The sequence below is a fragment of the Trichosurus vulpecula genome, chromosome 3 (assembly GCF_011100635.1).
Source record: "Trichosurus vulpecula isolate mTriVul1 chromosome 3, mTriVul1.pri, whole genome shotgun sequence".
NCBI classification, from domain to species: Eukaryota; Metazoa; Chordata; class Mammalia; order Diprotodontia; family Phalangeridae; genus Trichosurus; species Trichosurus vulpecula.
Genome location: NC_050575.1, coordinates 120,263,693 through 120,288,783, shown reverse-complemented (window position 1 = coordinate 120,288,783; position 25,091 = coordinate 120,263,693). Strand labels below are relative to the sequence as shown.

General features: G+C 37.5%; 1 protein-coding gene across 1 annotated transcript in view; it reads left to right on the top strand.

The window, feature by feature from the left end:
* The first annotated feature begins 2,878 nt into the window (after positions 1–2,878).
* LOC118842176 (dol-P-Glc:Glc(2)Man(9)GlcNAc(2)-PP-Dol alpha-1,2-glucosyltransferase-like) overlaps positions 2,879–25,091 on the top strand; it is a 140,899-nt gene continuing 118,686 nt past the window's right edge. The window contains 1 exon segment of the mRNA XM_036749792.1: positions 2,879–2,989. Coding sequence (XP_036605687.1) covers positions 2,879–2,989 — 111 coding nt within the window.

Genomic DNA, 25,091 nt, shown 5'->3' with positions numbered 1-25,091 from the left:
GAAAACAGCAATAACCATTAGCCAACAAAAAAGGATGTTGGTATATCATGATTTATACATTTCATGCATATAAATCTGACACTAATTATTCATTTTTTTTAATTTAAGGACTCTCCACAGAATTCCTTTAAATTTCGGTTTCATCTACTTCCTTTAAATTATGATGTTAAAATTCAAGTGCTTTTTTTTTCCGGAAACTGAAGAATTTTCTAAGCAAGTTACTGCTAATGATGTGCAAACAGTATATAAACAGAATGGAGCAAAAATAAGTAATGGTCAATGCAAATTGAGCTTTTTCATGGTGGGATTCATAAAAGACAGGAGTCAAGCTGTAAAGAATAGAAAAGAAAAAGAAAAGAAAATGATGATTAGCAAAATTTGGGTGTCTAGATTGAAAAGTCCTTGTTAGATGAGAAATTAGCTAGGTGGTGTAGTGGATAGACAAGTGGGCCTAGGGACTGGATAGATCTGAGTTCAAATCCATCCTTGGACACTTTTCAGCTGCTAGTGACTTTGGGCAAGTCATGGGTGTTGGTTACCTCATCTATAAACTGAGGATAATAGTAGCACTTACCTCACAGGGTTGTGGTGAGGATCAAATGGATACATTTTCTAACATATCTGGAATACAGTAAGTACTATATAAATGCTATTATTATTATTATTACTATGGGGATGTGTTCCAATAATAGCTCTAATTCTGCAGATTTTTTTTCTTGATCTGTGTTTTATTATTCTCTTTTTCATTATGCTAGAACCTAATAGTGAGACCATCCCATAAAGGGCTCCAATCAGTTGCTAGTATAGATTTGTTTTCTGGTTTTCCCCAGTAGAATTTTGATGTGTTGTCAGTTTTAAAAAAAATTTTATATTGTTTCATTTTGAAAAATAGATCTTTTTTTTACTTACCTCAGAAATGGCTGCATGTGTCCGTGTGTGTGTGTGTGTGTGTGTGTGTGTGTGTGTGTGTTTTTCATACTCAAGCTTTCTTGTGTTGAGGTAAAGTATACATGATAAGCATACATAATTGGAGGACAGAACGATGCAATGGAAGCCAACTAAATGATCAATAGATAACCATTTTATGTATGTACAATATTCTGAGTACTGTACTAGTTCCTGGTAATACAATGACAAAATCCTTCCCTATCCTTAAGGAGCTTGCATTCAATCTAAAAGAAAATTGAGCTAGAACTCAATGCAGGTGGATGCTAATTATGGTTCTGCTAATCATTCTCTATGTGACATTAGGAAAGCCACTTCATCTTCAAGGCTCTCAGTTTCCTCATCTGTGAAATGGGAGAATTAGGTGATTTCTAAGGTCTTTTCTAGCTATAAATTCCATGTTCCATTCCCTCCACCCAAACTCTGACATTTTATGATTTGCAGCTTAAATTCTACTCAGTGCTGGTACCACCATATTAATGTGCTCTTTGGGTTTAAGATATTTGGAGATCTATCCAAACAGAAATACTTTGCATCCAACTTTTTGGAATGTATACCAAAGTTACAGATTGCTGGTTCCATCTAGAAAAGTACATTTTACCTGACAATGGAATAGGATTAAGAATCCACTCACCCCAAATGACCCTTACAATAGCAACCTCTATCTTTTTAATGGTTTATGAAGTCTAGGCGTGGTAAGATCTATTGAAGTTATTTTTGCTTTTTGCTGTTGTTCATTTGGTTTAAGGATGGGACTTTGGGCATTTTTGAAGACAGAAGAGAAAGAGCCAATAGATGGGGAGAGATTAAGGATGGGTAAAAAGATGAGAATGGTGATGTGGGCAATCTGCTAGAGAAAGCAAGATGGGAAGAGATCATGGCTACATGTAGACAATTTGCCTTTGGCAAGTAAAAGGAATACTTCATTATCACAGACTGGAGTGAAGGAAAAGATATTGAAATGTTTTGAGTAAGAGAAATAAGTCATTAGAATTCTGCTTTCTGGATATGAATCTGGTATCATTTGAAGGATGGGTTCAAGGGGTAAGAGACTGAAAGCCAGGAGAACTACAAATAGAGCTTGTTTCAGTAGTCTACATGAAAAGTAATGAGGTGCCTGAAGTGGAGTGGGGAAGTGAGAAAGGGAAGGAGAGAATTGATGCAGCAGAAACTATTATTGTGTGAGACCAAATTAAATCAACAAGGTGTCCTGACATCCTGTAAATCACTGGGATCTGATTTTTCCTTAGCTGCTCAATAGTTGTGTGACCTTGTGTTGGTCTTGCTTACCATTCAAAGCCTTATTTTCCTCATCTATAAAATGAGAAAAAAAGACTTGGTAATCTCTGATACCCCTTCTAAATCTGGGATTCTATAGCTCTCTCCCACTCTCATGCACTGAAGCATATAGGTAAGAAATGAGCAGCCTAACTATCAGTATGTCTCAAATCCAACCAGGTAGGTAATGCCTTAATCTGTATAAACTTGGGGCCAAGCTTTGCTGAATTTCAATGGCAGCTAGTGACTGTCCTATCAGCCAAGCATCTCTATGATACCTGGCAATACAGAGCCCTGAAGATAGAAGATAATGGATTGCTAATTGTTACCTTTGCAGCTGTGGCTGGGAGCAGCAGCCGCTGAGATCAGAACCATCAACAAGCAGGAGCTTTCATTTTACAATGCATGAATTAAATATCCAGGGAGTGCTGCTTGCTACAATGTGTGAAAAGTGTAGATAGGTGGCATTGGAGAAGTGTAATCAGGAATGGATATAGGCATAGGCCATGGAAAGTCCCCCGTAGAATAGCTGATTAGAGAATGTGGCCTGTTTACTGATCAGAGACCTCTTTAAGCAAACAGCAGGTTCATGCAGGGCTTTTTTTTCCACCTATGTTGTCCCAGCTGGCTGGCTGCTTCCCCACTCACACCCACCATGGACTGGGCTTTCATAGAATCATATAGTGTTAAAGCTGAAAAGGCCCTTGGAACATATAGCACATCAGAAGTGAAAGGGACATTTGAACAGATTGTTGGAACACAGATTGTTAGAACTGGGAGGGACCTTAGAACTCAGAAGCGTTGAATTCCAAACATAGGGTGCCAGAGTTAGGAAAAAAAAATATCAGAGGCTGTCTAGTTGAGCTCTGTTATCTGGCAAATGGGTGTTGGAGGATGAATAAGTTTGGTCCAGGAAATAAGGGACTTTTCCAAGTTCATATAGCAAATAAATGGCAGAAAAGGAAGGACCAGTAGTCAAGTTTCCCATTTGCCAACCCAATATTCTTTAAGACTTCTAGCTCACAAAGAAACTGGTAGCCTTAAGCCCTTATAGCAGCATATGTAAAGGAATATAGATTGTCAGAAAGTTGGTAGTAGCTAATACTATAAGAAAAAAAGAGGGGGAAAAGTCTTTTCTACTGGAGAGCCATCATTTCCTTTTTGACATATGCAGAATGCCCTGGAGCACCACATTAAAAAATGGGGCAGACTACAGGATTTTAAGCTGAATCCTGCCTTGTAAATTGTTTCCACTTAGCCTGAGTTTTCACATGGCTGTTCACAAGATGGATGATAACTCTGAAAAGAATCCCACCTGGTTCTTCTTTGTGAATTCTGAAATTGGCCAGAGATAATAACAGTCTTACTTCACTTCATATTGCATGTAGGGAAAGCTTTTCCTTCTAGCAATTGTTACTTAGATATTTCAGGTACTAGTCCCCCTATTTTATAGATGAGGAAATTAAGATTCAGAAACAGTAAATTACTCACGCATGGCCACACAAGACTCTAAGATGAATGCTTACCCTTTGTCCTTTAGTGTCTGGGCTCCCAGTCATCACGTAATTATAGAATCAAAGACTTTAGAGATAGATGGCACCTTCATATTGACTAGTCAAGCCCTCTCATTTTAGAGATGAGGAAACTGATGGGGGGCTTGACTGACTCGGGTAATGCAATAGATCCAAAACTATAGGCCAGATGTCTCTGACTGCAAGTTTAGTACTCTTTCTACTACATGACCTACCATCATTTGCAGTGCCTACTGGATTGGTTGTTCTAATCCCAAGGACTGAAATGTCAAACATAGCCCAGTATTAGAGTTTGATTCTCTTTGAGGTAAGATAAATACCAGTGGCAACAGCTGCTTGCCTGAGCCAGTGTCATTCGTCGTTCCTTAAGCTGCTGGTAGACAGTGACGTGATACAGCAAGCTAACTCTGAAATCGGGTAGCAGCTGAACAAGAATCATAAAGCCCGTGATTTACTGTGTTGTCTTTGTAGTTCAATGCTGCCATTCCCACATGGAGGGATATGTGTAAGTGGGTCGGAGATGAGATCTCAAGGGAGTTGGTCAGGGACAGTCATGCTGAAGAGAGGGAAATTGATGGCTCTCTTTCCAAACAGCTGCCAGGAAAGCAGCTAGGTCTAAGAGGGTCAGAGGAGTTATTATTAATATTTTGATGGCTCTGTGATCTAGTGTGGGTGCTCTGTCCACTACTACTGATCAAAACTGATTTGTGCCTTCTTATCCTGAGCAACTCTTGTACATGTCTTTCAATTAACTCTCCATAGAGAAGGTCTTCTTCTGAATTATGTTTCGTTTCGAATATTATGTAGATACCAGTACAAACAGTGCAAGTCAGACTTTCAATTATTATACTTCATGTCAACTTATCTTATTTTCAAATCATTTATGTCCTTGAGGATACCTTTAAGATACTTTTTTCATACAAGTCATCATTGGCAATAGGTTTCAAGATGGTAAATAATTTTTACATATGTATGAGAGACATCTGATTGGAGGAGAAGCTTTAAGACTGGGTTGTTCTATACTATTGCATATTTCATTTTGCTTCCAAATCAATAAGGAATAAAAGTTGTGTGATTTCTTATCCTCTGGGACTCTGAATCATTTGTGTAATGGTAAAATTGTGGTCTGATCTATGGAATGACCTATAAAAAGATTGTTTTCTACTCATGTTTTCTCTTAGTTTACTCTCAATGAGTGTATTGGTCAGTCTCCCAAGGATTGTGTAGATCCCAGAGAGTAGGAATATGGTTGAGTAAGATTAATATCTTCTCAATTATCTTTCCTTGATTATAATACTCTCCATGGTAGTTTATATTCATTTAGAAGTTTCTCTTTTTTATTATATCTTTAATATCAATTTCTGAATTAATTTAGACCTCTGTCAACACTAGCACAGATTTTCTTTCTACATATTTCATAAACTTGTTTGTTTGTTTGTTTGTTTGTTTTTCCTCAAGTGTCCTTTTTTTTACCAGCAATTCCACTTCCTCACATAACACTTGTGTAATGAGGCACTAAAGGTTCTACTGTTTCTGTTGATGAGAATAGATTGCTAGTAATATTAGCAGTTCTGTTTTATTTAATTTCAATTTGTTGTGTCCTTTCTTGGTTCTCCTACAAATTATTTTAAGATTATATGGCATAGTTGGGTCTTATGCCAAGCTTTCTGCAACCTCATTTTATCCTCACCTGCTTAATGGAATGCTCTTTGTTCTTTACTTATTTTCTTCCTCCCTTTTTCCCTCCCTCCCAACTTCCCCTATCCCTCCCTCCCTCCTCTTTCTCTTTCTTCCTCCCTCCCTTCCTTTCTTCCTCCCTCCCTTCCTTTCTTCCTCCCTCCCTTTCCTACCTTCCTTCCTTCTTTTCTTTCTCTTTCTTTCTTTCTTTCTTTCTTTCTTTCTTTCTTTCTTTCTCTCTTTCTCTTTCTCTCTTTCTTTCTCTCTTCCTTTCTTTTCCTTTTTCAACTAATTGGAACAGTATATATAGCAGTATATCTAGATTCAGGAAGACAAGAGTTCAAATTGAGCACCAATCATGTACCAGTTTCTGTCCCTGTTCAAGTCAGTGAATCTCTACCTTCCTTGATTTGTTCAACTGTAAGGAAGGACCAAGGGTTATTATCTAGAATGATAAAATGAGATATTTGTAAAGCACTTCATAAACCATATTCTATAAATGCTAGCTATTTTTTTCTTACTGAGTCTCCCTATTTTATGTAGGCTGTAAGTACAACGAAAACTCACAAGACCAATCTCTCTACTAACTGGTATAGAAACTTTGCTCCATTTCTGACCTGGACTACTTCAATTCTCCTTAGCCCATCTGCTAGTCCTCCATTCTAGCCCTCTATGAGGAAGGGTGGTGTGTCCCTATCTCAGAATTGGACTTAGCCTGAAAACATGGGCATTAGCCCTACTAAACTTGGAACTCCTAAGCTCAAGTGATTTACCAGCCTCAACTTCCCCAGTATCAGGAATCATAGGCATGCACTACCATTGCTAACTGTACTCTTACCTTTGTAATATTTTGAAAATTGACTTGTATTATAAACTGGTGTTACCCATGGTTGCTATTCATGTTCTTAGTAAGGAGATCAAACCTATATTTGCAGTACCTTTCTTCCTTTCATCTCATTTTAGTGGCAATTATTTAACATTAGTCAAACTTCTTTCAAAATCCTCTGGAATAAAGATTTCTATTGAAATGGAATTGGTTACTTTTTCAGGGAATTCTAAAGTCATACTGTTGTAAGAGTCATCTAATTCCTACCTATAAAATAGGGGAAACCCTCTTTCAGCAATAATTATAATGTACTTCTTTATATCGAGTCAGGTTCCTTCTTTCAGTGTTCATACAATTTGGATATCATCCCCATTTATCATGAACATTTCACTCTAAGCAATTTAAAAGTCATCCTGTTGGATTTCTCTGCTCCTTGTACTTTTTCCAAAGTTGAATGCCAAATTATTTGAATTTTTCAAAGTCAAAAGGGACTTAGCTCTGTCCTATCTAATATCATTAGCTTGTGAGAGTACAGGAAATGGAAGCCCATGGATATTGCCAATGGAAAGGTTTTCCCAGACAAGGGCAATATTTTGGCCTTCATTTTCTTGCTTTTATAACTGAATTGTAAAGGAACAGTGCATGGGAACTATTGGACTATTGTTATGCCAGATTGGCACAATGAAGCTTCAAGTAATGACAAATTTTCTCTCTAGCTATAGATACTGGGGTGGAGAATATGTAGGGAGGGAGGGGGATGTGGTTGGCAAAAGTTTGATAAAATTTGGTGAATGGAGGAGGGGACTGAAGGCAAAATAAAATTATGAAGGACCCCTTTGATTGTATTCCTCACAAGAAATTGAACAAATTCTGGAGGTTGTATGAGCCTAGAGAAACATGCTATTTCTCTATCTCTACTCAGTTTCATCATTTTAGTAATGATACTAGTAATGCCTGAAGTACACCTCATAGAGTTGTTATGAGGATCAAATGAGATAGTACAGTTTGCATACCATGAAATCACTATATGAATGTAAGCTATTAATATTATTACTCATTACTTATCACCCCACATATCCATTCTGACACCAAATCTTTTTTACTATACCTACACAACATCATGACATCCCCTCCCTTCTCTCTGCATACCAGCAATGACTTTAGTTCAGCCTGAATTATTATAATAGCATATTAGTTGATATTTTTCCCCAAGTCTCTATATTGTCAATAAACACTTGAAATTAATAATGACGCATTTAAAGAAATTAAGAAAAATATGTTAAATAGAAGATACCATACCAAATATTCGTGACCTCCCAGTTACATGACATGGAAAGATTTCAGAGTATGCAAACATAGAAGAAATCAACTTCATATAGGATCAGAATGATATCTACACCATTTCTGCTGTTCCGTATGCTTTGGAGTTGTCCAAAACTGTCTCGTGATTCTAGACTACACAAGGTTATATATCAGTACCTAGTTCAGTAAGAAAAAGCAGTTATTTCATCAATCCCTAAAACAGTAAGTAGAACTCTCTCACATTTCTGTGTGGGTCTTTGGATATATTTATGTACATACTTGCACATATATAAATGTATACAAATATGCACACATATTTATATGTATTTATATGTATGAGTATATACACATAATTCACATACAAATATATGCCCTTGTGTTTATGTACTGTGAGGTCCAGTGAGTTACCTAGGGTCACAAGGCCAGTATTTTATATCAGAGGTAGGAGGTGAACTCTAAGTTGTCCTAGCTGTAAGACCATGTCACTCAGATTAAGATATTTGTGCATGTTTGTGTGTGTGTGTGTGTGCACGCACGCGTGTGTCTATGTATCATCAGCTAAAACTTGAAAACACGTGGTCCTGGGTCCAAAATTCAAATATATATATTTATTTGAAAGAGGCAGCTTTAGAGCCAGGAGAACCTCATTCATACCCTCCTTCTGATACAAAATACTGTTCACATAACCATAGTCAAGTCATAATCACTTCGTAGTGTTTTAAACAACTAAGACCACGGATTGTTAAAAAAAAAAAAAGTACAGATTTTCTTGGAGAGAGGCAGTTTCCTCACTAGTATATTATCTTTACCAATTAAATCACAGATCCAGTTCCTAATAATTACATGTATGCATGCATACATTTGTAACATGAACACATGTATATATTTGTGTGTGTTCATGTACACATGTGTGTATGTGTGCATATGTGTGTATACACATATAGTTAACGTTTTAATGTCACATATTATACTTTTCAAAGTATCTCCATATCAATCACACCCAGGTCTCTGTAGCATCCCCTGTGTGAGAAACAAAGTGCTGGTCTTCTTCATCCATGCCCAGAGCAATTTCTGCTATGTCATGGACTATCTGACCACATCAAAATTTCATTCTTTCACCTTGGTTTTCATTTGATCTTCCTATTGAATAACGTTCCTGACTGCAAGCAAGTATTCCTTTTTACTTGTGTTTTTAATAGCATTTTATTTTTTCCAATTATATGTAAAGACAATTTTAAATGTTCATTTTTTATAAAATTTTGAGTTCTAAATTTTCTCCCTCACTGCCTACCCTCATCCATGTGCAATCATGTAAAACCTATTTCCATATTAGTGATGTTGTGAAAGAATGAACAGTGTGCAAAACAATTACAATTTGCAAAAGTAAAAACTACTAAAAAATAAAATGAAAATAGTATGCTTTGATCTGCATTCAGACTCCATCAGTTCTTTCTCTATATGTGGATAGCACATTTCCCCCTTTTTTATTTTTGAATTTATTTTAAACTTAATTTCAAAAAAGAAAAGAAAAGGAAAAAAACACTACCATGTACATAACAGAACATTAGTGAGGATTCAATATAAAGCAATAAATTTCCATTTCAAGAAAATCTATATAATAATACATATTATTTTCAACCTCTCTAACTTTTGTTTGCTTCCTTGTGTGTTTTCTTTTGTCCTCTGCTGTTTACTTTTTGCTTTATTTTCCACTCCCCCTACCCCAGTACTCTATAATTAAGTAGACAAACACACACACATACATGTCTGTATGTATGTATGTATGCATGAATGTGTGTACATCTATATATATATACCCACACAAATATGCATACATATGCATAGATATCCATAAACTCATATATATACAAATATACACCCAAATGCATAAACATAAGACCATATTATGCTTATTTTCTTTTTTTATTGCATACTTTATTATTTAATATTTTTTTAGTTTTCAGCATTGATTTCCACAAGATTTTGAGTTACAAAGTTTTTACCCTCCCCACCCACTCCAAAATGGCATATATTCTGATTGTTGATTCCCCAGTCAGCCCTCCCTTTTATCACCTCACTCTCTCTCCCCCACCATCCATTTCCCCTTACTTTCTTGTAGGGCAAGGTGCCCCATTGCCTGTATATCTTATTCTATGCCCCATTGCCTGTATATCTTATTTCCCAGTTGCATACAAAATCAAATTTTTTGAGCATCTTCTTTTAAAACTTTCAATTCCAAATTCTCTCCCCTCTTCCCTCCCCACTCAGTCTCACTAAGAAGGCAGGCAATTCAGCATAGGCCACACATGTATCATTATGCAAAACACTCCCATAAATAGTTATGTTGTGAAAGACTAACTATATTTCCTTCTATACTATCCTGTCCCCCTTTATTCAATTTTCTCCCTTGACCCTGTCCTTTTTCAAAAGTGTTTGCTTTTGATTACTTCTTCCCCCTATCTGCCTTCCTTTCTATCACCCCCTTTCTTATCCCCTTCCCCCTACTTTCATGTGGGGTAAGATACCCAATTGAGTGTGTATGCTATCCTCTCCTCAAGTCAAATTCAATGAGAGCAAGATTCACTCATTCCCCCTCACCTGCCCCCTCTTCCCTTCCAATGAACTGCTTTTTCTTGCCACTTTTATGTGAGATAATTTACCCCATTCTATCTCTCCCTTTCTCCCTCTCTCAATATATTCCTCTTTCATCCCTTAGTTTTATTCTTTTAAGATATCATCCCTTCATATTGAACTCACCCTGTGCCCTCTGTCTATATATATATATATATATATATATATATATACATACATACATATATATGTATGTACGTATGTATGTATGTATGTATGTATGTATGTATGTATGTATATTCCCTTCAACTACCCTAATACTGAGAAAGGTCTCATGAATTACACATATCATCTTTAGATGTAGGAATGTAAGTAAAACAGTTTCACTTTAGTAAGTCCCTTATGATTTCTCTTTCTTGTTTACCTTTTCATGCTTCACTTGATTCTACTGTTTGAAAATCAAACTTTCTATTCAGCTCTGGTCTTTTCACTGAGAAAGATTGAAAGTCTTCTATTTTGTTGAAAATCCATATTTTGCCTTGGAGTACTACACTCAGTTTTGCTGGGTAGGTGATTCTTGGTTTTAATCCTAATTCCTTTGACCTCCTGAATGTCATATTCCAAGCCCTTTGATCCCCTAATGTGGAAGCTGCTAAATCTTATGTTATCCTGATTGTGTTTCCACAATACTTGAATTGTTTCTTTCTGGCTGCTTGCAGTATTTTCTCCTTGACTTGGGAATTCTGGAATTTGGTGACAATGTTCATGGGAGTTTTCTTTTTGGGATCTTTTTCAAGAGGCAATCTGTGGATTCTTTCAATTTCTATTTTACCTTCTGGTTCTAGAATCAGGGCAATTTTCCTTGATAATTTCTTGAAAGATGATGTCTAGGCTCTTTTTTTGATCTTCGCTTTCAGGTAGTCCAATAATTTTTAAATTATCTCTCTTGGATCTATTTTCCAGGTCAGTGGTTTTTCCAATGAGATAGTTCACATTGTCTTCCATTTTTTTCACTCCTTTGGTTCTGTTTTATAATATCTTCATTTCTCATAAAGTTACTAGCTTCTACTCGCTCCAATCTAATTTTTAAGGTAGTATTTTCTTTAGTGTTCATTTAGACCTCCTTTTCCATTTGGCTAATTCTGCCTTTCAGGGCAGTCTTCTTCTCATTGGCTTTTTGGAGTTCTTTTGGCACTTGAGTTGGTTTATTTTAAAGGTGTTATTTTCCTTAGTATTTTGGGGGTCTCCTTTAGCAAGTCATTGACTTGTTTTTCATGATTTTCTTGCATCACTGTCATTTCTGCTTCCTTCTGCTATTTCATGGGTTCTGCAGCTCTAGAATTTGTTCACAGCCATTTTTTTACAGGTGTTTGGAGGGACCTGGGGGAGAGCTTAAGCAAGTCCCTGCTTTTCAGCCACCATCTTGTCCCCTTTCTTATTATGCTTATTTTCACTTGACCTCTGTTTCTTTGAAGGTGTATACCATCTTCCTTCATAAATCCAAGTTCTTCCATATTTTTCTAAATCTACCATCTTGTATCCTGTACCACAACAATATTCTGACCCAATCATATTCTATGAGTGTCTATGAGAGTTTTTTCCCCCAATTTTTTGCATTACCTCTGTTCTTGGATAGCATTTTTCATCATGAGTCTTTTGGAATTATCTTGGATCATTGTATTGCTGAGAAGAGCTAAGTCAATCATAGTTGATTATCATACAATATTGTAGTTACTATGTACAGTGTTCTCCTGGTTCTGCTCATTTCACTTTTCATCACTTCATTTGTCTTTCCAGGTTTTTCTGACATCTGCCTGCTCATCATTTGTGATAGCATAATAATCTTCTGTTACATTCATATACCACATGTTGGAATATGAATGGCCATCCACTCAATTTCCAATTTTTGCCACCACAAAAAAGTTATGACGAATATTTTTGCACATGTAGTTCCTTTTCTCTTTTTTATGACCTTTGGAATACAGATCTAGTAGTTATTATTTCATCATTTGCTCTAAACAAAACCTTTAAGTTACTCATGCAATTTTAGAGAGTCAGATTACTCACAATGGCTTTGTAGCATCATTGGGAGCCCTTTAGTGCAAACCCAGTTGTTCATTGGAAAAGTGGACGTCCCACAAAGAAAAAGGACTCATCATATAGGACAATTCATATTTTAACTCAATTTCTCAGACTCCACATGAAAGCCACATTCTATTATTCAATTATGGTCAGTGGAAAGATGGCTTGCTTTGGAGCCAGATCACCTGGGTTTAAGACTGGGCTTCATTCACTCATTCATTTATTCATTCATCAATCCACCTATGTATTTATCTATTTTTTCATCTACTTATTCATTTGTTTATTCACTTGTTCATGCATTCATTTGTTTATTTACAATAAATATTTTTGATGAATAAAATAAACTACTTTGTATTACAAAGAAAATTAATTATATTGAAATATGATTATCAATATATTTTTAAAACAATTTTTCCCAAAGTGAAAAACTCCTGGTTTCTAGTCTCAAAGTCCAATTCCTTATGTTTTTTTGAAAAGATTTGTTTATTTTATAGCAAATTAAAAACAATTTTTAATAATCTTTTTAAAAAATATTGAGTTCCAAATTATTTCCCTCTGTCCCTCCCTATTTCACTATTTGAGAAGGCAAGTAAATTAATATAGATTATATATGTGCAGTTATGCAAATATATTTCCATATTGGCCATGTTGCAAAGAAAACACAGACCAAAAGAGAAAGGAAAGAAAAAAAAGAAATAAAGTAAATAAGAAAAAATCCTTCAATTCAGACTCCATCATTTCTTTCTCTGGTGATGGATAGCATTTTTCCTCATAAGTCCTTCAGAATTTTCTCAGATAATTTTATTGATTTGAATACCTAAGTCATTCACAGTTTATTATTATACAAGTTTGCTGATATTGTGTATAATGTTCTCCTGGTTCTACTCACTTCAATTTGATTCAGTTCATGAAAGTCTTCCCGGTTTTTTTTTCTGAAATCATATTGCTTCTCATTTCTTAGAGCACAATAAAACCCAATCCCAATCATATACCTCAACTTGTTCAGCTGTTCCTTAATTGATGGGTAGTCCCTCAACTTCAAATTCTTTGCCACCACAAGAAGAACTTCTATAAATATTTGTGTGTATAAATATATCTATATACCCTTTTCCTTTTATTTTTCTTTTTCAATTTTTTTTAAATTCTTTGAGATACAGAGCAAGTGGTGGTGGTATTGCTGGGACAAAAGGTATGCATAGTTTTAAAACCCTTTGGCCATAATTCCAAAATATTCTCCAGAATGTTTGGATCAGTTCACTAACACTGCATTAGTGTCCCAATTTCCCCACATCCCATTCCAACATTCTCCCTCCCACCTTCTCCCCATGCATCCCTCTTTCTCAATCCTTAATTATGTTTTAAATCATTCCATCATGGTCAATTCACACCCATGCCCTCTGTCTATGTATACTCTTTCTAACTTTGCTAATAATGATAAAGTTCTCAGGAGTTACAAGGATCATCTTCTCATGTAGGAATGTAAACAGTTTAAACATATTGACTCCCTTGTGGTTTCTCCTTTGTATTAATCTTTTTAAGCTTCTACTGAGTGTTGTATTTAAAGTCAAATTTTCTATCAAGCTTTGGTCTTTTCATCAAGAATGCTTGAAAGTCCTCTATTTCATTAAATATCCATTTCCCCCTAAGGATTATACTCAGTTTTGCTGAATATGTGATATTTGGTTATAATCAGAAGCCCTCAGATCCTTCAATGTAAAACTGCTAAATCCTGTGTTATCCTTACTGTGGCTCCACACTATTTAGTTTTATTTATTTACTTTTTCTGGCTGTTTGCAATATTTTATCCTTGGTCTGGGAGCTCTGAAATTTAGCTATAATATTCCTGCAAATTTTCATTTGGGAATATCATTCTGGAAGTGATTAATTTCAGGAACAATTCATAAATTTCCTCTCCTTGATCTATTTCCCAGGTCTCTTCCCCACCATGAGATATTAGACATTTTTTCTACTTTTTTCATTCTTTTAATTTTGTTTTATTGTTTCATTTTTAATCTTTCATTTAGTATTTTTTTCTCCAGTTACATGTAAAATCAATGTTTAACATTGATTTCTAAACCTTCAAGTTCAAAATTCCCTCCCTTCTCCACCCCACATTCCCCCATTGAGAAGGCAAGCAGTTTGAAATAGGTTATATACGTGCAGTCATGCAAGACATATCCATAATAATCATGTTGTGAAAGAAAGAATATGCAAAATATTTTCTATTTTCCCCTCTGGTTCTAGGATATCAGGGCAATTTCCTGGATAATTTCTGAAAAGAGGATGTCTAGGCTCTTTTTTTTTATCATGGCTTTCAAGTAGTTCAATAAATTTTAAATTGTCTCTCCTTGATACATTTTTCAGTTTGGTTGTTTTTCCAATGAGGTATTTCACATTGTCTTCTATTTTTCCAGTCTTTTGATCTCATTTTATTGTTTCTTGATTTCTCATAAAGTCATTAGCTTCTGTTTTATTCCATTCTAATTTTCAAAGAATTATTTCAGGGAGCCATTGGACTTCTTTTATCCATTTGAACAATTCTGCTTTATAAGGCATTCTTCTCCTCATTGGCTTTTTGGGCCTCTTATACCATTTGGCTTAGTTGGTTTTTTAAGGGGTTATTTCCATCAATATTTGTGTGTGTGTGTGTGTGTGTGTGTGTGTGTGTGTGTGTGTGTGTGTCTCCTTTATGGAGCTGTTGACTCATTTTTCATGATTTTCTTGCATTACTCACTTTTCTTCACAATTTTTCCTCTCCTTCTCTTACCTGATTTTCAAAAGTTTTGAGCTCTTCTATGGCCTGATACCAATTCATATTTTTCTTGTAGGCATTGGATATAGGAGCTCTGACTTTGTTATCTTCTTCTGAATGTGTTTTGATCTTCCTTGTCACCATAGTAACTTTAAATTATCAGAGTTTTGTTTTGTTTAGTTTTAGTTTTTTTTTTTCTGTTTTTTGCTCATTTTCCCAGTCTATTAGTTGACCTTTAAGTCTTTGTTAAAGTAACTACTTCTATGGTGGAGGGCACATTGTCCCAAGCTTCACAGTCCTTGTGCAACTGTTTCCAGAGATAATTCTAGGGACCTCTAAGTTTTCAGTTCTTCCAACATGGTATGATCTGAAGAGAAGTGTTGACTATTCTCTTGGCCTGTGCTCTGGTCTGTGAGTGACCAGAATCATTCTTTTCTGTCCTGAAACTGTGATGAGGGTAGCCCCTCCACTGTTGCCACAAGCTCTGCTCTGCCTTTGCTCCTCCTCACCCTAGGAGTGCCATCCAGGACTGCAACCCAGATCTGAGTATGGGCAAAACAACAGAATCCTGCCTCAATGCTAGCAAAAAGACCCCTGTACTCTCTTTCTGACCAGTTGTTTGACCCCCTTATTGTTTGTGGGCTGACAGCTCCAGAAGCAGCCCCTGCTGCTGCCACTACTGTTTCAGTGTCTCCCAAAGTCTGCTCCTTGTTTGCTGTTACCAAGGCTTGGCTGGAATGGCCTGCACTGAACTGTACTCCTCTCTCACACAGTGGTAACAGACCTTTCCTTCTGACCTTCTAAGTTGTCTTTGTTGTCTCTGGGTGAGAGGTCTGGAAACCACTATTGCTGTGAGTAATTCAGTCACCACAAGGCCAGCTCCAACTTTGCTGGTGCCCAGTCTACACAGGCACTGCCTATGCGGGGCTGCATTCCTCTCTCACCCTGGTGCAGCAGACCTTTTCTGCTGATGTTTCAAGTTGTCTTGGGCTGGAAATGTGGTTCTCTCTCTTTTGTTGGTTCTGTTGCTCTAGAATTTACTTAGTCATTTTAAAGGTATATGGAGGGGTTTGGGGGAGAACTCAGATTAGTTCCTGCCTTTACTCTGACATCTTGGCTCCACCTCCCTGTTTTATGGTTTCTTTATGTCTCATGCAGTCATCATCTTCCACTTTCCCACTTCTACTTTTGTCAATGAGGGTGAATTTTTATTTTTCTTCTTTTATCAACATTTATTTATGTATTTTCAGTTTTCAACATTTACTGTTACAAAATTTTGAGTTCAAATTTTCCCCCTCCTTCCACTTTCACCTCCCCAAGACAGCATGCAATCTGATATAAGCTATACATGTATGATTATATTAAACATATTTTTATAACTCTGAGGTCCCACCTAACACCTATCACATTGACTAATATGACCAAAAAATGAAAATGAAAAATGTTGGAGGGGACACTAATTCACTGTTGGTTGAGTACTGAATTGATACAACCATTCTGGAGAACCATTTGGAACTATGCCCAAAAGGCTTTATAACTATGACTATCTCTTGATGCACTACTTACTAGGTCTTTATCCCAAAGAGATAAAAAGGGAAGGGGACCTAAATGTAAAATACAATTTATGGCAGCTCTTCTTGTGTTGGCAAAACTTGAAATAGAGGGGATGCCCATCAATTGGGGATTTTGTGAACAATTCCTGGTATATGATTATGATGAAATACTATTGTTCTATAAGAAATCAACTGCAGGATACTTTCAGAAAAACCTGGAAAGACTTATATGAATTCATGCAAAGTGAAGTGCGCAGAATCAGAAGAATAGTTTAAACACTAACAGAAATATGGTATTATGTTGAATTGTGAATGACTTAGATTTTCTCAGAGATACAATGATCTAGGATAGATATGGAGAACCTGTGGCCTCCATGCCACATGTGGCCCTCTTTGTAAACAAGTGTGGCCCTTTAACTGAATCCAAACTGTGAAGTTCAGATTCAGTCAAAGAGCCACACTTCAGGACTGAGAGGGCCAGGTATGACCTGGAGGCTGCAGGTTCCCACTCCTGATCTAGGGCAATTCTTAAGTACTGTGGTAAAAATATGCTATCCAGCTCCAGAAATTCTGAATGCAGATTTAAGTATACTTTTTGTAACTTTATTTTTTGGGGTGGTGGTAAGTATTTTCTTTTGTAACATGGCTAATAGGGAAATATGTCTTGCATAACAGAACATGTACAACCTATAAAAATTGCTTACATGCTCTTGGGGGATAGGATGTGTTCAGCAAGGACTGTGATGGCTGTTGAGCCCTTTTCAGGGCTGCTTTCCACCTTTGGTGTTCACCTTTTACACCCAACTCTCACCTGTGCCTCCAAGAAGCTGTGGCATGCACAGTGGCCATACCTGATAAACCATTTTGGCAGATGGGCTGAACCAGCCTGAGGGTAACTAAAGAGTCTCAAAGCCATTGATGATTTAGGGGGATGTCTACGCCAAGCATGTGAAGACTTCCCCTGGTGGAATGGTCAGACAAGAACAACTTGTTCCAACAGCCAAGAAGGCAGCTGAAGCACACTCTGTGGAGTGCTTAGAGCTTGGTTAGACATCGAAGACACCAAGGTAATCCACTGCATCTTGAGTCATCACCAGTTGTCTTGATTCTGTCCTGCCACTGGACTGTGATGACTCTGGAGGAGAGAGTGAGGCTGACAACTTCGTGCGACTCTGCCTCACTTAAATCAAATTTAAGCATGAATCAAAAAACATAACCCATACCATTTTACCATTATACCTATCTCAAAGTCCTGTGGTGACTGGCAATTGATGAAGCAGCAGGTGCAGATACACTGAGAGCTGCAGTCACAATCCTGCACACAGGTGGCCCAGGCCATAGGGTCATTTCTCACTGGAAGCAGCAGTGGGATTTGGCAACCCCCTGGGTGTCTGACCAGCCTTTTAAGGATAGCACTGCTCACCTCTTGATGTGAGGAAAGGGCTAGAAAAGGTGCCCTAAAAATTGTATGCTTACCCAATCCTGGCCTGATTACTGCAGCAGGCTGAGAATCCCACTCTGGTTGAAACAGAAAGAAATGTACAAAAACATCTACAAAGATGTTTCCACTCACTATTGGCACATAGAATGTGCTCACACTTAAAGACAACACAGAATCCAGTATACCTGAAAGGCAAACAGCCCTTGTTGCAAGAGAACTCAGTAGCTATAGAATCCAAATAGCAGCCCTGAGTAAAACAAGGCTGGCGAGTGAAGACCAGCTTACTGAAGTCAGAGGTGGATACATGCTTTTCTGGAGTGGCCTCAGTGAAGGCTAGTGCTCTGAAGCTGGTGTAGGTTTTGCAATAAAAACTAACCTATTTGACTAGCTTGTATGCCTGCCAAAAAGAGTGAACAACAGGCTCATGACAATGCAACTGCCACTTGCAAGAAAATGCCATGCCACCATCATCAGTGCCTATGCTCTCACCATTATGAACCCTGATGATGTTCATAATGGTGACAGTGGAGACACTTATCATCAGTGTGCCAGAAGAGGACAAGCTTATAATTCTGGGTGACTTTAATGCTAGAGTAGGCTCAGACTACCAGACTTGGCAGGGAATCCTAGGGAGGAATAGAGTTGGAAACAACAACAACAGTGGTCACTTACTACTGAAAACTTGTGCATCTCATAAACTTCTCATCAGCAATATTGTCTTCCATTTACCTAAATTCAATAAAGCTTCATGGATGCACCCTCAAAACAAGCACTGGCATACAATAGCCTATGTGATTGTAAGGAGAAGAGACAGGTAGGATGTGAGAGTCATGGAGACAATGTTTGGTGCAGAGCGCTGGACTGATCATAGACTTATCCTTTCCAAGCTAAATATTCACATTCAGCAAAAGTGGTACCTCTATGGTGAAATGACTATCAGAAGAATTAATGTCAACAAATTAGAACTCTTCTCTGAGCAGGAATAGTTTGCCATTAACATGGAGGGAAAGTTGAGCGAACACACAGTTGGCAACAGTGGAGCAGAAAAAGAATGGGCAGCTTTCAGATATTTGGTGCATAGCACTGCATTTGCTCTTCTGGGTCAGAACACTTGCAAACACCAAGACTGGTTTGATGAAAATGATATGGAAATTCAGAAGCTGCTAAATAAAAATGGGAACTACACAGGGTTTACCAGCAGGATATCTTACCCATCTCTAAGAAGGCTGCATTTAACTCCTTCAAAAGTAAAGTACAAGCAAAGCTTAGAGGGGATTCTTGGCTCAGTAAGAAGGCAGATGAAATTCAGTTTTATGCTGATTGTCATAATTCAAAGCACTTTTATGATGCCCTGTAGGCTATTTATGGGCCAAAGGCCTGTGGCGCATCTCAACTACGCAGTGCTGATGGAGCCACATTTATTAGTGATAAGGACATGATCCTTCAGAGATGGTCTGAACACTTCCATATTGTTCTCAACAGACTATCATCGATCAATGCTGAAGCCATTGACCATGTGCCTTAGGCTGAAGTCAATCCCTCCCTAGCTGAAGCTCTGACTGAATAAGAGGTTTTGAGTGTCATTAGGTTCCCTTCATGTGGCAAAGCACCTGGTGCTGATTCTATTCCAGCTTAGATTTACAAGGTAGGGGGTCTATTGCTCATACAAAAGCTGACCGAAATTTTCCAGGTTATATGGCAAGAGGAGGTTATCCCCCAGAAGTTCAAGGATGCCTCTATTGTCCATTTCTGTAAAGGTAAATGAAATAGATTGCTCTGTGACAATCACAGTTCTGGGGCAGGGTTTCTCTCTTAGTCATTGCTGGCAAGGATCTTGCCAAATTCCTCCTTAATAGATTGATCATTTGCCTAGAAGATGTTCATCTACCAGAGAGCCAGTGTGAATTCAGAAAGGGCCAAGGTACAGTCAATATGGTATTTGCTTCCCGACAACTCCAGGAGAAATGCAAGGAGCAGAACAAAGGTCTGTATGCAAGGTTTGTAGATCTGACCAAGGACTTTGATATCGTTACTCTGGAGGGCTTATGGAAAATTATGTCGAAATTTGGTTGCCTGGAGAAGTTCATCAGCATTGTACGTCAGTTTCATGATGGCATGCTTGCCCAGGTTCTAGATAATTGACAATGCTCTCGTGCCTTCCCAGAAACCAATGGAGTGAAAAAAGGCTGTGTGCTTGCATCCATGGCTTTTAGCATGAAGTTTTCAGCTATGTTGTCAAATGCTTTCAATGAGGATGAACATGGCATCATCAGCTACTGTACTGATGATAAATTCTTCAACTTGAAAAGGCTGCAAGCCAGGACCAAAGTAGAAGGAGTGCTGGTGCATGACTTTCTGTTTGCAGATGATTGTGCACTCAATGCAGCCTCTGAAGCTTAGATGAAATGAGGTATGGATCAATTCTCTTCTGTTTGTGCTAATTTTGGCCTAACAATTAACACCAAGAAAATACAGGTGTTCCATCAACCACCACCACACCATCCATCCATGGTATCATCAGTTACAGCAAATGGAGAAATTTTAAATGCTGTGGATAAGTTCTCTTACCTTGGTAGTACACTTTCCAGGGATCTACACATTGATAATGAGGTTGATGCATGCATTGCCATAGCTAGCTCAGTGTTTGGGAGGCTCCAAAGGAAAGTATGGGAGAGAAAAGGTATTAGACTGATTACCAAGCTGAAGGTCTACAGAGCTGTGGTGCTGACTCATTGTTGCATGCCAGTAAAACCTGGACAGTCTATCAGTGCAATGCCAGAAAACTGAATCGCTTCCATTTGAATTGTCTTAGGAAGATTCTGAAGATCCCCTCACAGGATAAGGTACCTGACACTGAGGTCCTTACTCGAACTAAAATGCCAAGCATTCATACTCTGCTTCACAGAGAGGTGGGCTGGCCACATTGCACTTGCCAAAAAGACTATTTTATTGAGAATTCACCCAGGGCAAATGTTCACATGGTCATCAGAAGAAGCGATACAAGGTCTCAAGATCTCTCTCAAAAACTTTGGAATTGATTGTGTGACATGGGAGACATTGGCACAGGACCACTCAGCATGGTGTGCCCATGTCAGAGAAAATGCTGTGCTCTATGAGCAAAGCAGAATTGAAACAGCTCAAAGGAAACACAGGATGTTCAAGTTTGGTGTATCCACCTCAGATGTTCCATGGACTATTTATGCCCAACCTGTGGTAGAGCATTCCGAGCTTGTATTGGCCTGATTGGCCACAGGCAGACACATTGAATCTTGACTCAAGTATAGTGATGTCATTTTGGTCCTCCTCGAGAATGAAGGAAAACAACAAACCAAACCAGCTTGCCTTTTCAATGAGGTGGAAAGGGAGGGAGGGAGATAATTTGGAACTCAAAATTTTAAAGAAAATAATTTAAAAATTGCTTTTACATATAATTGGAAAATAAATTATTAAAAATTGCCAAAGTGAGGACATGTTTTACCTCTTAAGGCAGCTTATTCCACTTAACTAAAATACTAATTATCAGGAATATATTTTCTTATTTACTTAGTTCAATGATATAGGATGTGATCATCTTTTAGCATCTGAAAGGATTGTAGAGAATGAGAAATAGCTAAAAAATGGGAAATGTACTTTGCTCCAATTTTCCTGGTCTACACTGAGTTCTTTGAATATACTTAAATTTTTAATTTTCCTTTCATTCCATTCTTTCTACATCTGTCTCTCCTCTTCTCTCTACCTCCTTCTCCTCTCTCTCTCTCTCTCTCTCTCTCTCTCTCTCCCCCTTTCTTTTTTTCTTTCTCTTCCCCCTTTCTTTTGTTTCTATTTAGTTCTGTTTTTTTTTCCTATCCACCCCATCGGGTCCCTCCTTACATGAACAATTCAGTGACTGATTTTCGATCTTCATTTTTCTACTGCCCTTCAAGCTCTTATTTTAAGGTACTTTATTTTGCTATTCAGTTATTTAAGTTTTCCTTTGTTTTGTCATTCATGAGGAAAGCATGGCAAGATAGAAATTTTACTTTGTCATATGAGTTATCCTGTGTCTTAGGTAATGAGACCTGTTGCTACTCCCTGCCCTGACACAATGACCATTCTCAATATCCATAGCATCTGTACTGCAGTTACAGTATCCTACTTAGGGAGGTAGAAAACTATCAAAGAAGATTGTCTCTTAATATTCAATTTCCTCCAGAAGTAATGTATTATAATGTCGCAGTCTCTTACTGCTCAAATATTTACTCTTCATGGAAATGTTCTTTAGTGGTACTTTTTTTCTATGTTTTATTTATTTTGGATATAGATATATTGTAAGGATAATACGTAAGTGAAAAATGTTTCCCTCCCATTGAATAGGCCTCAAGTGGGGACGACAAAGGAAGGTCCATTTAGAGGCAGGCCTTCATCTTTGTGATACTGATCAGGGATTAAAGACTCTTCCTATCCCCTCGATAGACCTCAGATGGGGCCAACAAAGGGAGGCCTGATTAGAGGTAGGCCCATATTGCCTTCAATACCTAAGTGTGAGGCCCCAGGCCCTACACAGGGTATAAGAACTTTGAGGTTGCTGTTTTTGCCTTTGGGGGCACACTCAATGGAAAATTGTTGGTGGGTAGCTCTGGGTAGCTGAAGGAGCCCCAGGGCTTTGAAAACCCATCTGACAGCTAGAAGCCTGTCTACTGGTTTATTTTATTTGTTCTGTTTATATAATATATGCTTGTAATTTCTGTTTGTATTCTCTCTGATGTTCTATGTGCTGGGATTTTCCCCTGAAATAAGTGAATGGTATAAGTATGTGTAATTAAAGTAAGATTGTTGATCCTTTAAAGTTGCTTTGCTCAGAAAAGCAGATCAAAGGACCTGTGCTAGCAGCCCTTCTGTGTGCTGGTGTTATTGGTTTTTCACCCCCACAATAGCTGCTAGCCACCTTGTTGTTACAAATGCAAATATATGTGTATGTATGTGTGTGTGTGTTTGTATGTGTGTGTGTGTATATATATATATGTATATATACATACGTATATGTTTTCAATTTTCTTTTTCTCCCATTCTTTTTAGTTTAAAATCCTTTGGGTTAAATTTATGAAACAGCTAATAAGAATCTGCACACACACACACAGACACGCGTGCATGCACGCTTATTAGCCTTTTTAAAGCAATCTACAAGCTTGGCCAGGACCCTGTCATTTCCATTATTTAAACCATGATACAGAAATATGAATATGATTCTTAGACAAGGTTTTATTACCAAAAGCTATTGACTTAGTGTTGAAAATATCACCTTTGACAAAATTATCTTCCATTTCTTCCTTGACTTCACCAGTTTTGTCAAAGCTGTCTAGATTCTGACTATTTTTTTTATCCATTTATATCCCTGGAATTGGAAAGAATTAATCTGTTTGGAGAATGCTTGGGAGCATAAGATCATGGATACATAACTAGCAGAGACCTTAGAAGCCATGTAGATCAACTATCTCATTTAACATATGAGTCACTTTAAGCAACTTGCCCAGAGCCACACCATCTTGGGACCTTTCTGTTACACCTTGAGTACATGTCTCAGGAAGACAACAATTTTTTCTACCATCATTTCATGTTGAGAGATACTTTAGTACCCCAAAGAAAGAAGTCACCAACCACTATCACCCTTCTCTTTTTACCTCTGACTCTTATGTACATCTCATCTGACAGATTTTGAGGACACTTGCTTGGTAGAGAAGTATATTGCTGTTGATCATTACCACTTCCTGCCAACCTAGCTGGTATTGTCACTTGCCTTTTTTCTGCCTAACTCTTCATGGATCAAAAGATTTCTTCTCTTTTGGTCAACTACTAAGATACTCTTAACAGAAATGCCTGGAAGGAATTCTTGTTTCTAAAATTCCAGCTGTGACTTCAATTTGCTTGGTATATTCTTCTAAGGGTTCCCTCCCATCCAAAGTTTCCAGTGCATAGCTGGTACACAGATGCTGGGTCATTGGGATTCATTTTGAATCAAGAATTATGTTTATAGCCTGAAGAACCCTTCAAATTCATCTAGTCCAACTCTCTTATTTTATATATGAGAAAACTTCAGCCCATAAGGACAAAAAATGACTTGCCAAAAGACACACAATGAACTTTAATAGCACAGCCAGAACTAAAGTCCAGGTCTCCCAAAATCTAGTGCAGTGTGCTTTCATTAGTATTTTGCTCCTCTCATAGTTCTCAATATGTAATAGGCTTTCAAAATTATTTGTAGTTCCTTGACTTAGGAATATTATACATTTGCTCGGTGGCCATATCCTGGATTTGAGCTAAGAGTTCATTAATTCACTTTGAAACATCAAGTGTGTGCCCATTTCTATACTGAAACATTCTTCAGACACACCTACCTTTCTGACCTCCCTTTCAGATCCCAGTGCAGCATAGAACTCATCAAGACTCAATTTTTCCACCATCTTTACAGATGATACAGATTTTTTCAATATCTTTGAGCCATTCATAGATACATCTACAAAACTTTCTCCAAAGGATGATTTTCTTGCTCCTAGGCAACATTTCCTCTTCTCTCCTGCCCAACTGGTTTCTGAATCATCCATTTGGAGTACATGGTGAAGAGATTATGAAAGTCTGGGATTTCTTGATCACTTTTGCTCTTTGCTTTTAAGTCTTCATCTCTCTCTCTCTCTCTCTCTCTCTCTCTCTCTCTCTCTCTCTCTCTCCCTCTCTCTCTCTCTCTCTCTCTTTTTCCCTCTGTCTCTCTCTCTCTCCGTCTCTCTCTCTCTCTGTCTCTTTCTCTCTCTCTCCAAGAAAATATGTGCATGTGTGTCTATGTATATACATATCCACACATAATACATACACACATACATACATACAATTACTCTTATCCTAATCACCATCTATTGGAAAGTAGTAGTGTCTAAAACCTGGAAAGATCATCTCAAGAGATATTTTAATTTTAAATTTTACCCCCCCCCGTCCCATTTTTCCAAGTGAAAGGGGAAGGACTACTTAGACATTTCAGTGGACTTACCCTCCTTTCTACATTTAATAATAAAATGTTAGTAGTATAAGAATAGTAATGGCTTTTGCATCTATTTTGCATCCCTTTGCATTAAACTAATCAGACCATTGCCTGAGAGATGGCCTG